Source organism: Pelophylax lessonae, assembly GCF_965119305.1.
Source record: "Pelophylax lessonae genome assembly, chromosome: 5".
Lineage (NCBI taxonomy): Eukaryota > Metazoa > Chordata > Amphibia > Anura > Ranidae > Pelophylax > Pelophylax lessonae.
In genome coordinates this window covers 485,505,413-485,521,592 of record NC_138772.1, presented here as the reverse complement: position 1 = coordinate 485,521,592, position 16,180 = coordinate 485,505,413, and the positions used below count along the sequence as shown (strand labels likewise).

The 16,180-nt window shown below is 42.6% G+C and overlaps 1 protein-coding gene across 2 annotated transcripts in view; it reads left to right on the top strand.

The window, feature by feature from the left end:
• RGS22 (regulator of G protein signaling 22) overlaps nt 1-16,180 on the top strand; it is a 150,500-nt gene that overhangs the window by 11,968 nt on the left and 122,352 nt on the right. The window contains exons 3-5 of one of the 2 annotated variants that reach the window (XM_082257561.1): nt 2,333-2,395; nt 9,929-10,147; nt 15,492-15,577. In XM_082257561.1, coding sequence (XP_082113687.1) covers nt 2,333-2,395; nt 9,929-10,147; nt 15,492-15,577 — 368 coding nt within the window. Of the gene's footprint in view, nt 1-2,332; nt 2,396-9,928; nt 10,148-15,491; nt 15,578-16,180 lie in introns of those variants that run through there. The other variant, XM_082257562.1, reaches the window with a different exon arrangement.

Genomic DNA, 16,180 nt, shown 5'->3' with positions numbered 1-16,180 from the left:
AAAAACACACAACAGAGAGTCTCTCACCTGGAGGCGCTTGGGGCTGTGATAAAAAAAAATACTAATGCCATTGCAAATAAAGTCAAAAAATGAACAGTTTATTAAGATGAACAAGGGAAACAGTTAAAATAATAATACTGTCATGTGCTTTCTGCTTCACTGACCCTTTAAGACAAGCCGAGTGTTCTGGTCAGTGGATGGAGCCGTATAGGAGCCAATCCTGCAGCTGTCTCTAAAAGGCTGGGAGTACTGGGGGAAAAAGGACAACTTGTTCCTTGTAATGCTAACCCCAGTGGACTGTGTATCATAACGTAGGGGACTTCCAGCGATCCGCTTCTAGACACACGAAGGGTTCTGTCCAGGCAAAAAGGTGGAGGGGAGACCGACGGGGATGGAGCCGAGCGCTGCAGCTGGAGGATGACATCACTGCTATGAGCCGACCGACAATCCGATGGTATGGGACAGACCACACTCGGCTACTGAAGGCACTGTGTGATGCTTGGACCAAGCCATCCCATACCATCAGAGTGTCGGTCGGCTCACAGCGGTGACGTCATCGTCCGGCTGCAGCGTTCGGCTCCATCGCCATCGGTCTCCCCTTTGGCACACATCCTAAGTGTCCTGCCGCAGCCGGGAGATCGCATCAGCCGTCTGTCTTTCTCCCTCTCCTGCAGGAGATTGCGAGTGGCCGGCGGCCATCAGAGCCACCGGTCACACGTGCTGGCTCCCCAGGGAACAAGCGGAGGCAGGAGCGCGCTGCCAGCGGGGCGCGCTCGCCCCCTACAGTCTCGTGGGTGAGCGACGTAGGTCTACGTCGCTTTGCCTGTAAGCGGCAGAGTCCCGCGGTAAATCTACGTGAGGCAGGGCTAAAGTCGTTAAGGAACCCCTAGCAACCTCAGTAGGAACCCTAGGGTTGCACGGAACCTTGGTTGAGAAACCCTGGTATAGACTATAACAGTGAATTACCATTTCACCATCAGTCACACAGAAGTGACATGTGAATAATTTGTAGGAGCCAATCTGGCCCAAAGTGTTAAAAACCAGCATTTCCCAACCTTTTTATGCCAGAGGAACTCCTAAAATAAATTCCCCGTTTTAGGGAATCCCTACCAAAACCACTTTATTGAAGGACAATTGAGAAAATGCCCGTACATTGGTCGTCAGTAGGAAGAATCGCAATCAGAATCAGCTTTATTGGCCAAGTATGTACATCAAAAAAGGAATTTGTCTATGGTTTAAAGTGGACCTTCTCCCTCTTCCACTACTTTCCTCCACTCCACCCACTGCACATCAGTTGCCTTAGGTGGATGATGCGCACACTGCCTGCTGTGCCTCCTGGGATATGCACATCACATATCCCAGTAGGCATAGCTTTCCATTCAGAAAAGGAGGCGGGCCTATGGCTGCATCATCGGGCCGGCTCTTCCAGGTTCACAGGCAGGCCGCTCAATGATGCGGGACGGAACTGTGGCCGGGCATGAGAGGATATCAGCGTGCCATCGCTGGATCAGCTGGATGGGTAAGTATCTGAAATGTGCAGATACTACCTTAAAAAAAGATGGTGAATTAAAAAAAAAAAAGGTGTGCAGATCCTCTTTAAGGTTTAAACGTTTAAAGCTTTTGGCTCCAGAACTATGCAGACACCATCAGATTGGACTGGGAGGTCTATTAGCCCCAGCTCAAGGAACACCCAGAGAATTCTGGAGGAACCTTAGGGATCTATAGAACTCTAGTTGAGAATAGCTGGTTTAAACCCATTCCTGGAATTCGTCTTCAACCTAAGCAAAAACCAGGTTAGTGACAGACTTTCAAATTACTTATTTTCAGGACTGACTGTAATCTCTGTATTTTCGGATGATTAATGTGATACCATTGAACAGACAATGGTATATGAACATATGGCTATATGATTATATGCATTATACTGATTAGTGATTGAACCAAAATGAGCATGCACCATCAAAGAATGTGGTCTATTATAGTATGATTCATCTGCTATTATACTTCACATGAGGTCTTCATATTTTATCAAATATCACCTATTTGCATTTGTTAAGTTTCAGCAGATGCTGAGATGATAGTGGCTCATTATTGAATAAAGAATCACAGAGGAGAATAGCTTCAAACTATAGCACAGATCAGTACAGTTTTATCAGGAGCCTATTAACGGTTGGTGTGTCAGATAATTACATCATGAAAGGTATAGCGGAGTCATTCAGGTATTGAATAACTGGCTGTCAAACTAGTCTGAAAGGGTGGGCATAGTCTCTAATCACTTCTTACTTCAAATACTGTGGCTTAGATTTCATCACTTGTTGTGTTCTTTGCACAGGAGGACTTCCTAGTAACGGATGATCTGCTTGTGGATTACTTCAATGAATTCCTCAGCCTTCCAGTAAGTGTTTGTTTTCAGTGCAAGCAACAGTAACGTGTTAATCTCCCGTCCCCAGTGATACCGGTATTGACATGACACCTATTATTCCCTGAACTGAAAATGAAAAACTGTTTTCAGTCCTCCTCAAGAAACTCTAGGTAGTGATCTGGTTGTTGTAGGTAGCAATAATGCCCATTAGGATGACTAGCCGATCAGCCAAATTCAGATACTCATTTTCAGCACCACATTTATTTAGTACTAATTTACATTTGTTTGGGGCATTAACTTGTGTTCTGTTATGCATTAACATGCATTGCATTAAGGCTGCCCTTTAAAAATAATGGGCTGCCAATGCACCAGTCATCCCAAAAATTTGATGTGCCACAAAATTTTGGACACATCACACTATGAAGCATTGCCATGCTTTCCAATGCGCTGCAACGCATATGCATTGCCTTAATGTGTTAGAGTGGCATAAAATGAATGATACTGCATTAACACATGCAGTGTGCAACACCGCATGTTCCTGCAACTAAAACGGCACTAGAAGTGTATCCGGGGCCGGCCCTACTATGGGTCCCACTGGGTCCATTGGACCCAGGCAGCACTTGGAGAGGGGCAGCAAATTGACTCCCAATATTTTTTTTTTCAGCAGTTTTGTGTGTTATCAGTTTGAGGCTTGTTACGGGTGGCATTTCCCCATCTCATACTGCCACCCATAGTGCAAACTGATGAGTATGAGGAAGCAGAGCGTCTCCTCTGGGGAACTTCCCTCGGGTGATTGTGGTGTGCGCAATGACATCAAACAGCAGTGCACTCCATCTCATGCAGGGAAGGCTGGATCTTCTAGGGCGGTGGGCACTGCAGACACAGGAGGGACAGACAGTGGGTGTTTGGTGGACCGGTCCAGTAGTGAGTTATGGAAGAAGTTAACAGTATATAAAAATTTTCTAAAGGTTATATTTATATAAAATAATGGATGTTGGGACCTTTTGTTGGGCGTGACTTTTTTTTGGGGGGGGGGGGGGTGGGCAGCATTTCATTCTAAGACCCAGGCAGCACAATGTCTTGGGCCAGCCCTGAGTGTATCTAAAACCAAAACATTTTCTAGTAATATATAGAGTTGTAAGGGGCTAGATTCCACGTTTTTCATCGCTGTCTGGGTCTCCATTAGGGACATTCACTCTTCTTTTTTTCTCTGGGGACCACTTTTACTAGAGCTGAAAGTGACCAAAACAGGCATTTAGGGGTGATCTTACAATGAGGACACTTGTTCCAGTGACAGCTCTGTAGGAAGGCATTAAAGTAGAAGTCCACCCTAACACTAAAATCCCTGCGTCTACAGACATCCACGATCTAACACTAACCTATCTAGCCCTGTAAAGAAGAAATCAGTATACATACCTTTCTTGAAGCCCATTCGACCCCATCCCACGCTAAGCTGTCAGCCGGGGCTTCGCTGCGGAGTCGGGTGCAAAGGACACGCCTGACAACGGAAGCCCCATAGTAAATGTATGGGTGAAGTCACTTCCCATTCATTTCACAGCCATTGTCGGCCGTGTCCTCTGCAGAACGTCCGCTGCTGGAGACTGAGTCGGATCGGCTTCAGAAAAGGTATGTATACTGATTTCTTCTTTACGGGGCTAGATAGGTTAGTGTTAGAACGTGGATGTCTATAGATGCAGGGATTTTAGTGTTAGGGTGGACTTACACTTAACATAGCAAATCTAGTCAATTGGACACAGATAGCAAATTTATCATGATAAGAGACCTAACTGTTCCCTACTACCCAAGATAGAAGTTTAGATAAAATAACAAGGAAAAAACTTAAGAACCAACATGTTATATATTGCAGCTTACAGTCCTTAGATGTGGTGGCTGTCTTAGTTTTCTTATTTTTTTTAACTTAGAAGATTTTCATGTAAAACAAATATGCCAGGTTGATCTTGTCAGAAAGGCTGTGACCTTTTCACTTCCCGTGAGCTGCACAGAAGAATATCTTCCTTCCTAGCCTTCATCTGTAATCTACCAATTACCCTGCCCCCCCCCCCATATAATGGAGACGAAGTGATACAGACATGGTGGTAGTCCATATCAGCATAGCAGCCCTGGTGATAACCATGGCTCCCTCCATAGATCAGTGGAGGAGTGACGTAGCCACCCACAGACAGGAAGTAAGTTATCTACAGGATCCCCAGGTGAAAATGATGCAAAATAAGTTTCTAAAAAGAAAAAAAAATGCAGCCACCAAACAAAGCACTCAAAAGCTGCAACATATTACATTTTGAATTTGTGTTTAGATATACTTTAAATGGAAATTGCTACATTCTTACTTTTTTCATTAATGTTGTGATACACAGGATCAGCAAACATATTGCAGGTTGTCTTTTGCAGAAGTAAAGGAAGTAGTACTATAGTAGCTTATGGTCCTCACTGCAGCCCCATTAAATGGAGCCTGTAGTATGCCACAAAACAGGTTCTAGCAAGATTAGATAGAAGCTAGATATGTGTGCCTGGGAGCACTTAAGTGGAATTATGGGTGAAGGCAACAATCGCATATATGATGCAGACTGTTAATGGGAATAATATATTAGCTCCCCTTGTAACATAGTTTGTTCCTACTAGATGACTATTTTTTCTACCTCCTGTAACAAGCCCAGCTGTCTACCAAAATTTTGGGCACAGTGGTTGGAACAAAGCCTTTGTATGGCTGATGCCTCGTACACACGCAACGGCCGTCTTTTGTCCAGTGTTGTTGTGTTGGTTGAAATGTGCTCTAGACTGCACACAAATTTTCTCGGCCAACAAAAACCAACTTCAGAAGTGATGTCATGTGCTGGTTTACTTTCCCGTGTGTTTTTTCTTCTCTGAGCATGCCCAGTCTTGCTCATCAGAATTTTGTCTGCCGAAATCTGTACTGACTGACGGAAAATGGGCCGTTCTGTGGACGGCCAACAAAAATTTTATAGTCTGCACACCAGATTTTGTTCGGCCGAAAAGTCGGAGTCGGTTGTCGAAAGCATCATACTAACAAGCCGAAAATCGGCCGATCGGACGTTGGCAGAAAATTCACGGCCAACTATCGATGCGTGTGTACGAGGCATTAGATATGTTTCCAAAAGAACAAAAAATACACAGAAAAAACTACAGATAAGTTCTGTACTGAATATTTTGCAAGGGTGGAATCTCTAGTTTCTTACAAACTGTCTTAAAAGTGACATGACTTTAAGGGAAAATCCCCAGGGAGTTCTAATAATTTGTCTGGTATTTCTTTTTTTTTTTTAACACAAAAAAATAGAACTAAAATGCAAAAGAAATTACAAGCAGGCAACCTCTTAATACCCAAATGCCAAATTTTTATGCATTAATTGATGGCTAACACAGTACAATACTCTACTACTGCTATTCGTTTTTTTAAATCTCTTTCCTTCAGTGACTTAAATTTTCAAGACTTTTGGCTCAAGGTTAACAGAAAAAAAAAGAAAACCCTTAAAACAATGAAATGTATGTTGTACTAAACTTGAATATTTTTACATTCTGTTGTCTTTCCATAATACCAGTACCTTAAACTGATAGTCCAATATACTTTTAGTGGCATAAAGCAGCAAACTGACATGGAAGATGGTTTCTTCAGTTTTACCAGATTATCAGATCAGATGATGTCTATTGGCTAATGCTGGTCTTGGAAGATTTTCTAAGCAGAACATTTTCATACACAAACAATCTATAGAAGTTTAGAATATGAATTTAGCTAATTGAATAAGGCGAAGATGTCTTTACCTTCAATATGGATCTAACAAATTAAATTGCACAAACAGGAATTTTTCTTAAAAGTGATTGGACGTTAAAGCCGGGTTTATGTTACTTACTAAGATAATTGAACTTTCACTTTCCAAAGTAAAAATTCTCTGCTACATAAGTAAAATGACCCCTTAAAATACATTTTTTTTTTTCAATTGAAAAAAGTCGATTGCTTGCCTATAGGCCTCATGCACACTTCAGCTCAAAAACACCTGTTTTACAGGAATTTTTTTTCCTGCCTCTAAACATACCTCCACGTTAGCCCATGTGTCCATGCACACATTGATGTTTACATTAATTTAGAGGCAGAGTCGTATAGAGGCAGTAAAAAAAAAAAAAAAACATTACTTGTGCATTCAAGAGAGGAGCATTTTGGCTGAAAAAAGTGGCAAAATGTGTCTAAACACTTCAACATTTATTAATTTCAATGTCCAGAATAAATGAATATTCTGGCAAATTAAAAGAATAAAAACCCAAGCGTTTGATTCACCTAAACCCGTTTGCTAAAATGCAGCTTAGGCGCATTTTTAAAGCTGCTTTTCTCCTGCCAGGAAAATATTTTACTAAAGCCCCAGTGTGAACCTGAGGAGGTTATCTCAACCATCGGTTCCTTCCCTGCCGGGAAGTCGTCGTGAGCAGATGGCCTTCCCATTGAATTCTACAAGGCCCATGGAGACCTCCTTGCTCGGTTCTTGGCTTCCTTGTATTCTCACTGTCTGTCTGAGGGGGCCCTGCCTGACTCCATGAGTCATGCTCATGTAGTCTTAATTTATAAGTCACCAAAAGATCCATCCTCATGTGCCTCCTACAGGCCCATTGCCCTTTTAAATGCTGACTTTAAGATTTTGACAAAACTCATTACCAGCCGCTTACAGACCATACTACCTACAATCATCGATCCGGATCAAACCGGGTTCATGGCTGGCAGAGCCACAGATGTAAACTTACGCAGATTATACGCTAACATTCATGCTTCACATCTTAATGAAGGTTCTCGGGTTGTGGCCTCATTAGACATAGAAAAGGTTTTTCAACACTGTCCCATTAGTCTTCATTAAATGGTTACAGACTTTATATAGGCACCCCACTGCTGCGGTCAGATTGGGGGAAGCCCGTCATTCCCTTTTTCCTTATTCAAGGGTACCCGGCAGGGCTGCCCTCTATCTCCGACTCTCTTTGCCATCGCATTAGGGCCTGTAGCTGAGGCCCTCCGCACTTCTCTGAAAATCAAAGGGCTGCGAATCGGCTGGCTGGAGGAGAGGGTAGCCCTGTACTCGGATGACATTTTACTGCTTCTAAATAATGCTGGACCTTCCCTGCAAGGTGCCTTACAAATATTAAACTCTTTTTTTATCTGTTACCGGTCTTAAGGGTAATTGGACTAAATCCTTACTGTTTCCGATAGATTCTGAAGCCCGTAATGCAGCCCCTCCTGACATTCCATTGCAGTGGGTTGAAAACTTTAAGTACTCGGGAGTAGTGATTTCTCGCCAGGCCTCTGAATTTCTTTCTTTGAATTTGACCCCGGTTCTGGGGGATGTGCGGCTGATGCTGAATCTGGTGAAAATTAACTTTCTCCCAAAGCTTGCGTATTTGTTTAGACATTTCCCCCAATGGATCCCTAAATCATATTTTGCAAGGCTCAACCAACTATTCTCTTCCTTTCTATGGGGGCCAAAAAACCCTAGGTATAAACTGACCACCCTCATGCATTTCTGTAATCAGGGCGGCCTAGCCTTTCCAGACCTTTACAAATACCATCTAGCCACCCAGCTGGCCAGGTCCCTGTGGTGGATGAATCCAGACCTAAACAACTCTTCCACCTTGCTGGAAGCCGCAGTAGTAAACTCCCTGGAAGCTCTCAAATTTCTGTTATTTAGAGGCCCCCGGGCCCTCTATAAATTTACTCCTCCAATGTTCACTACCATCCGAGCTTGGGGGGCTGGTCTGAGATGTGAGCATTACCCCAGGGCAGCAATCTCCCCAAAAGCACCATTGTGGCTGAACCCCACCCTCCCTCAGTTCTATAAATTACCGGAACCCATTGTGTGGACTAAATATAAAATTAAATTAGTTTCACAGATTGTCGATGGCCATGCATTGTCTCCCCTGTCCTTACTTACTTAAACCTTCAAACTACCTAGTTCATATCATTATTGGTATTACCAGCTTTCCCATGCCTTCCGTGTTCAGTTCCCACAAGCGAACCCATTGCTTGAACAATCAATCCTGGAGATGGTACTACGGTCTGATTGTGCGGAACAACCCACCTCTAGATTGTACTCCCACTTTATTTCAGTTTCTCTCCCAATATTTTGGATGATCTCAGGACTACATGGCTGTGAGATGCACCTAATCTAGACAGTGATGACTGGGACGATGTGTGGGTCTTCCCCTTCCGATCATTGGTTTCCTTGAGGGACAGCTTAATCCAATTTAAATTGGTCCACCGAGCCTACTTCACCCCCTACAGACTTCACAAAATTAATTCCACATGTCCCCCTGAGTTCTGGTGGCATGGCGCGGTTCAGGGGGTCTTCTCACACATTTTATGGACCTGTCCACTCATTGCTGGATTCTGGGAAGAGGTAGTGACCTTGTTGAATTCCTTTGTGTCCTCCCCCTTGCAATCCTCGATGTCCTTGTGTCTGCTGGGACTGGTGAAGGATCTTCTGCCCACAGTGGCGGAGTGAACGCTAGCCAATCTTACACTATTTTATGCCAGAAAAGCTATTGCCCTGTATTGGAAAAAATCCACCCCTCCTACACTTTCATTTTGGAAACAATTGAATAATAACAGCTTGCCACTTTAAAAAGACACTTATTCTAACAGGGGATGCCCCCCTAAATATGATAAGGTTTGGGCTAAATGGCTGGCAGAGTCTTCTACAGCTTCGAACATCTCCACAGGCCCCTAAGTATTGTATCAACACGCCTTCTCTCATATTGAATACATGGTGCTGATGGCATTATGCAATGTTAAACGTTGCTTTCTCTATTTTTTATTTTTGAAATGTCTATTTCTTTCGTTATTGTTGGGACTGGAAGGAGACGTACCATCTATGTTACTCTTCTTTATTGTTTGAAGATTTATACTATATCAGAGATGTGATCTGAGGATTTCAACGATGTACTTATATGCTCAATGTATACTGTGTTGTTGTCTTGTTCAAAACTAAACAGATCTTTAAAAAAAAATTTAAAAAAAGCCCCAGTGTGCATGGGGCCTAAAGCCTGGTACACACTATAGGTTTTTTCCATTCAACCCAGCGGGTTGAACGAAAAAAAAAACTGTGAGCTCCGGTCAGAGCCGCTGTACTCACTATGCGAAATACAGCGATCGCCCCAGCTGAGCTGACATCTCCTCCTGCCAGAACACTCCGATCAGCATTCTCCACCATTGGCTGAGAGCGCTGACCAGGAGTGGGTCCGCTGCTGGTTTTCCAGCATGCACGCCCGACAGAAGCTGGCTCCTGTCGGACAGACCAACATACACACGAGCCAAATGACAGACGTTTTTTTTTTTTTTTTTTTAACTAACAAATGTCTCCTGAAATTCAACCCATGTGTAACCGGCTTTAGTGTAACAGGGTTTCTATTACTGACCTAAGAGCTAGAAGATAAGTAGAGATTTAGCTCTACACCTCTTTACCCTTTTATAAAGTAAATGATTGGTGTATTTCTATTTCCCTCTCTTTTGTTATTTATATTTTTTATATATACAAATATTTATAGGTGTCATTCTTTCTACAGACCTTTACTGAAGCTATCAAATTCAACAAAACATACGTGATTTTCGAAGTGCTCAGCGATTTTCCAGATCAGCTGAACCAGAAAATTAAAAAATTATTGCAGGAGTATCAGCCCCCAAACCCCATCTACGATGCCACAAGAAGTATCACTGGACACAAATCCAAAGAATCCTCTTTTAAAGATTTACAGCTGAACATTGATAAAAATTATAGTATTAAGGTAAGCTGTACTCATTGTGCATTGTCTACTGTCTCATCTTAATCCCTAACTCAACTTTCAGGATAAATCACCTAAATGCATTCTAGGTGAATCAAATCAAATGGTTTGTGAAGTCATACAGTTCATTTTCTTTAAAAAGCAGCTACAGCCTGAGTAGAAAGGCTTGTCCCCTGCCAGCATGTTGTAGAGAAGGTCTCTTCCACCCTGTGTGAAGGCAGGGTTCTCTCTGCAGAGGTCTGACACACCCCGTTGCTTCAGAGCCAGAACTCTCCAATTATCAAGGAGCATACATTTTACTGATTGTAGAGCTCTGGGTGGGGGTAATAGTGTTGGGAAAAATGAGGGGGGGGGGGTTGCTGGACCTCAGTATTGAGACCACCACTACCATATAGAGAGCAAGCCTACTTCTTTGTAGCATGCTGGCAATGAATAGGATTTTCTACTTAGGATGTGGCTGCTTTCTAAAGAAAAGTAGCTGTCAATCCTTACATATCGTTTGTTTAATACGCCTAGAATGTATTTCGTGGATTTCATCAAAAAGTTTATTTAGGCTTTATTGATACACTTCAGTCACATTTTTTTAAATTTTTTTTATATTTTTATTGGAGTTTCAAACTAATACAAACATAGTAAAAAAAACATTAGCATTACTAATTGAGATATAGATTCAAATAGACTTTCCTGTATCATAGCGTACATAAGACATTTATTTAGATTGAGGATATAGATTGAAGAAGAACATACGTTGTGGAATAACAGCTTAAGACAAGGGTCTTCAAAGTATGGCCCTCCAGTTGTTCAGGAACTACAATTCCCATCATGCCTAGTCATGTCTGTGAATAGCAGTCTTAAGCCCCGTACACACGTACCGATCGTCGGCCGACCGATCGGCCGTCTTTTGTCCCCGGGCTGTCGTGTCCGCTGAAAAGTGCAAAAGACTGCACACGAATTTTGTCTGCCGACTGCAGAAGTGATGTCATGTGATGGTTAACTTTCCCTGTGTTTTTTCTTTTCTGAGCATGCCCAGTCTTGCAAATCTGCTGTCTGTCGGCCGAATTCTGTACTGACTGGCGAACAATCGGCCGTTCTTGTGTCGGCATACAAAAATTTTAATGCTTGCACGACAGATTCTGTTCGGCCGAAAGTGCGCTGTCGGCTGTCGGAAGCATCATACTAACAAGCCAAAAATCGGCCGATCGTTCGGCGGCCAAACATTTTCAGCCGAACATTTTCGGCCGACAATCGGTACGTGTGTACGGGCCTTTACAATGCCTCATGGGATGTGTAGTTCCGCAACAGCTGGAGGGCTGTAGTTGGAGGATCCCTGGCTTAGGAGTTTGAAAGAATGTACCCATGGGCCTGCAAGAGCATAAAAGTTACAACAACTTCAGTCACATTTTTAAAAAATAATCCATGAAAAGAAGTCCGCCTCTTTGCTCAGTACTCCAGTTTTTAATGCAGACATTACTTTAGTACATCAGTCCACACTACTTCCTTTTGTCAGTAATCTGGTGATTCTGCACCATATCTGCTTGTAATACTTTTTGTACAAATGCACTTTATTATTATGCCTTTAAACGATTATAAAAGCGAGACTGATATCTTACCAACAATATATTATGCAATTATAAGTGAACTGATTTTGAAATCAGGTGATCAGATTCTCCTAAGTTTGCACATTCAAACTTCTCCAAGATTGTCAGGATTCCCAAATTTACTAAAAATAGGTGACTTATGTTGTAAACAAACATATGATCCTGCATGGTGGTTTGTGTGTTTCCAGGTAGGCTAATTCTTATTCCTTTTGAAGCTATTAATAAACAGGTAAATTAAGCGGAGTATTCCCGGATACGTCACTTTGGAAGTCACTTGTGACCATATTAGGACAGCTCAGTAGTAATAGCCTATATCTCTGTGTGTGGCCAATATTGTTAATCTGTCGTTGCTTAGATGCCTGTTTGTGATAATCCTCTTAGTCACCATTCATATTCAACTGGATACATTGTATGTTCCACAACAAAAAGTCACACCTTCCTTTATCAGAAATGCCAAAAGAAGAACCCGCTAGCAACCCAATTTCACAGAAAGGTTCACCTAATACCCAAAGAGAATTCAGTTTAAAACAAGCGTGACCATTTTCCAGTCATTAGTCATTAACAGACGGCTTAGTCATTGCAAGAAGAACTGCTGCTCCGAAAACAAAGATATGTATTTAATGACAATGTACAAAAATAAATGCTGTGCAGAAACTCATATTTTTAATTATTTATTTAACCCCTTAGTGACTAGGGGTAAAACAAACCTTAAAGAGGAAGTAAACCCTCCTCTGCAACTTGTACCTATAGGTAAGCCTATGATAAGGCTTACCTATAGGTACTGGAAATATCTCCTAAACATGTACCGTTTAGGAGATATTTACCTTACATGCAGCCAGTGACGTCACTGGCGCATGTGCTCTGAAGGAACGGCCGCTGGTGCTGTTCCTTCAGAGCCCCGTGCCGTGACCGTCGGCTGCGCGTGTGCGGGAGTGACGTCACCGCGGCATCCAGCCAATCAGATGGCCGGATGCCGCGATCCCGGAAGACGGGCGACTGAACATGTAGCCCATCATACAGCTAAGCGGGCGGCACGGCGGGGGCTCATTCTAAGGTAAGTATTTCATAATGAGCTAGTATGTGATGCATACTAGCTCATTATGTGTTTCTCTTTCAGGTTGAAAAAAAAAATAATAATTTTTTTATGGATTTACAACCTCTTTAACCCCTAAACTCAGTTTTGCAACTTTAAAGGAATTGTAAAGGCAGAAGGTCTTTATTATCTTAATGCATTCTATGCATTAAAGGAGATGTACAGGTGAAGCTCGTTTGGCTGTACATCCCCTATGGATCACAGGAGTGCAGTTGGTTCTACACTCCTGTGACCCGTTTTCAGCAGACAGCGGGCTGAAGTCTGCTCTCTGCTGACGTCACACAGATGTCAGTCCAGGCACTGCGTCATAACGACCATGGAGTTGGCATCCACCAGTTGCCTGGACCGACACCTGGCTCAGCCTCTCAGCGAGCCTCTGAGAGATTGAGCCAGCCGCTCCCCACCCCTCCACAGCCCAGCACTCCAATGAGCGAGGAGGGGCAGAGCAGAAAGCAATGACTGACAGTCAGCAGCTTTCTGCTCGTGGAGCTGTCAGAACTTAGCGATCTGCGGTGTTCGATCGATCGGTTCTCCGTGTAGAGGTGCCGGCGGACAGATGCAGCATTGGACTGATGCTGCATCTGCCTAGGTAAGTATAACTGGGGAAAAATGTAATTCCATACATCTCCTTTAAGATAAAAAAAAATCCTTCTGTGTGCAGCAGCCCCCCTAGTATTTACTTGAGCCAGTCTTTATCCAGCAGGAGTTTCTCAGCTGCCCGGGACTCCCCTCCTTATTGCCTGAGGCAGCAGTGTGGCGCAATTGGCTCCTGCTGCAGTTAATAAACCAATCAGGAGAAAGAGGGGCCAGGTTGCAGCTCTGTGTCTGAATGGACACAGGGGGCTGTGACTCGGCTCGGGTGCTACCAATGCAAGCTGCTTGCTTTGGGGGAACTCAACAGGAGGGAGGGGCCAGGAGCACAGAAGAGGGGCCCGAGGAGAGGAGGGCCACTCTGCAAAACCAATGGCATAGAGCAGGTAAGTATAATATGTGTTTGTTATTTAACCACTTAATGACCGGAAGGTTTTACCACCTTAATGACCAGGCCACTTTTTGCGATACTTTAACTTTAACTAACAATTGTGTGGTGGTGGGACGCTGTACCCTAAAAAAATTGATGTCCTTTTTTTCCTACAAATAGAGCTTTCTTTTGGTGGTATTTGATCACCTCTGCGGTTTTTATTTTTTGTGGTGAAAAAAACAATATATTTTTACTTTCTGCTTTTAAACATTCCCAATTAAAAAAAAAAATAAACAAATTTTTCAACAATTTAGGCCAATATTCTTCCAGTATTCTTGCACATATTTTTGGTAAAAAAAATCCCAATAAGTGTGTATTGATTGGTTTGCGCAAAAGTTATCGTATTTACAAACTAGGGGATAGATATATGTAATTTTTTGTTATTTTTATTTTTTTGTTTTTACTAGTAATGGCAACGATCAGTGATTTTTAGCGGGACTGCGACATTGAGGCAGACAGGTCGGACACCTAGCTGACACTTTTGACACTTGTGAGGGGATCAGGGACATTACTTCAGTAATCAGTGCTAAAAATATGCACTGTTAGTGTAATAATGACACTGGCAAGGAAGGGGTGATCAAAGGGTTAAGTGTGCTCCTAGGGAGCGCTTTGTAACTGTATGAGGGGATCGACTCACTGGATGAACACAGACACCTGTTCCTAAATAGGAGGAGCACACGATTCCTGTGTTCATCTCTGACAGAACAGTGGTCTGCCTTGTCTCCATGGTGAACGAACGCGAGTGGCCGGCAGACATCGCGTCGGCCGGACCCAGTGATTGGCTCCCCCTCTGTCCCCCACCAGCTATTACACGAAGCGACGTACAGGTACGTCATTTCCTGTAATAGAGCCAACCTGCCGCAGTAAAACTACGGCGGCTGGTCGGCATGTGGTTAAGAAAAAAAAAAACACAAGACTTTACATTCACCTTAATATGTGTTAATAAAACTGTACATATCATTGCAGCTACTTAGTGTATCAAGGTGGATTATACCTTGTTTTTGTTTTCTTCTGGACAAATTGGGACTTCATTTTGTGGTAAATGGTAATAAATATCTCCTGATTTTTTTACTATCAAAGGAAAACTGGCCCAAAATAGTAAAAAAATATTAATGGTTAAACATTCCCATAGACACACTCCTAAACCTTGTGGACAGCCTTTCCAGAAGAGTTGAAGCTGTTATAGCTGCAAAGGGTAGGCCAACTCAATATTGAACCCTACTGACTAAGACTGGGATGCCGCAGGTGTCCCAATACTTTTGACAATATAGTGCAGGGATCTTCAAACTATGGCCCTCCTATTGTTCAGGAACTACAATTCCCATCATGCCTTGTCATGTCTGTGAATGTCAGAGTTTTATGATGCCTCATAGGATGTGTAGTTCCGCAACAGCTGGAGGGCCGTAGTTTGAGGATCCCTGATATAGTGTGTATATAAATAAATAAATAAATAAATAAATATATATATATATATATATATATATATATATATATATATATATATATATATATATATATATATACCTATGTATGTAGCAATGTATCAGTGAAAGTATTGTGACATCAGCGACAAATAAATGCATAACACACATTTAGCTAGAAAACATGTTAATGTCTTATTTGTATTTTTCTAAGTGTCTAAATCGTGAGCAAGGAGTTCAGTGGGTTAAGAAGGAGAGGCTTCCAGCTTTTTTGAAGAGTGATTGCTATTTTGAATACAGGTACAGTAAACTATTTATATCTTCCTTATAAACGTTTTACATCTACATAATCTACATATTCATTTTAGTGCTAGCGTGTAGCCCTTAAAGCCCCTTGCACATAGGGCCGTCTGGTTGCAGTGTGTCCCTCCCAGTGTTTTAGTGCACATTTTACAGGCCCAGGAGGGACAGGTACAGCATCCAGACCAGCTGTTGCCAGCTTGTCAAAGTCTATGGCAGACTGTGGTCATCCCTGTGCATTCAGGGATGAAGGTCCAAGACATAGATCTTCTAGATTCTGCACCTTTGTCCCTGAATGCACAGGGCCCTAAGTCCCACTCAGTACAGCATTCAGTCCCATCTAGCTGCAGTCTGCCATAGACACCTGACAATGGTCTGCTTTTATTTGTATAGGTTAAACCAGTTGTTGTAACTGCTTAAAAAGCGTTAGCTGGAGTTGGGTTTTAATTTGTTTTTTTATTACTTACATCCATATTTACATCTATATAAGACTACCCTGTCCATACGGTGACAACACTTCTGTGCGATTTCACTGCAGAGGGAACAGCGTTGTCACCCTGTTAAAGTAACAGATCTATTGGCAGGGTCAACAGGTGATTAAAC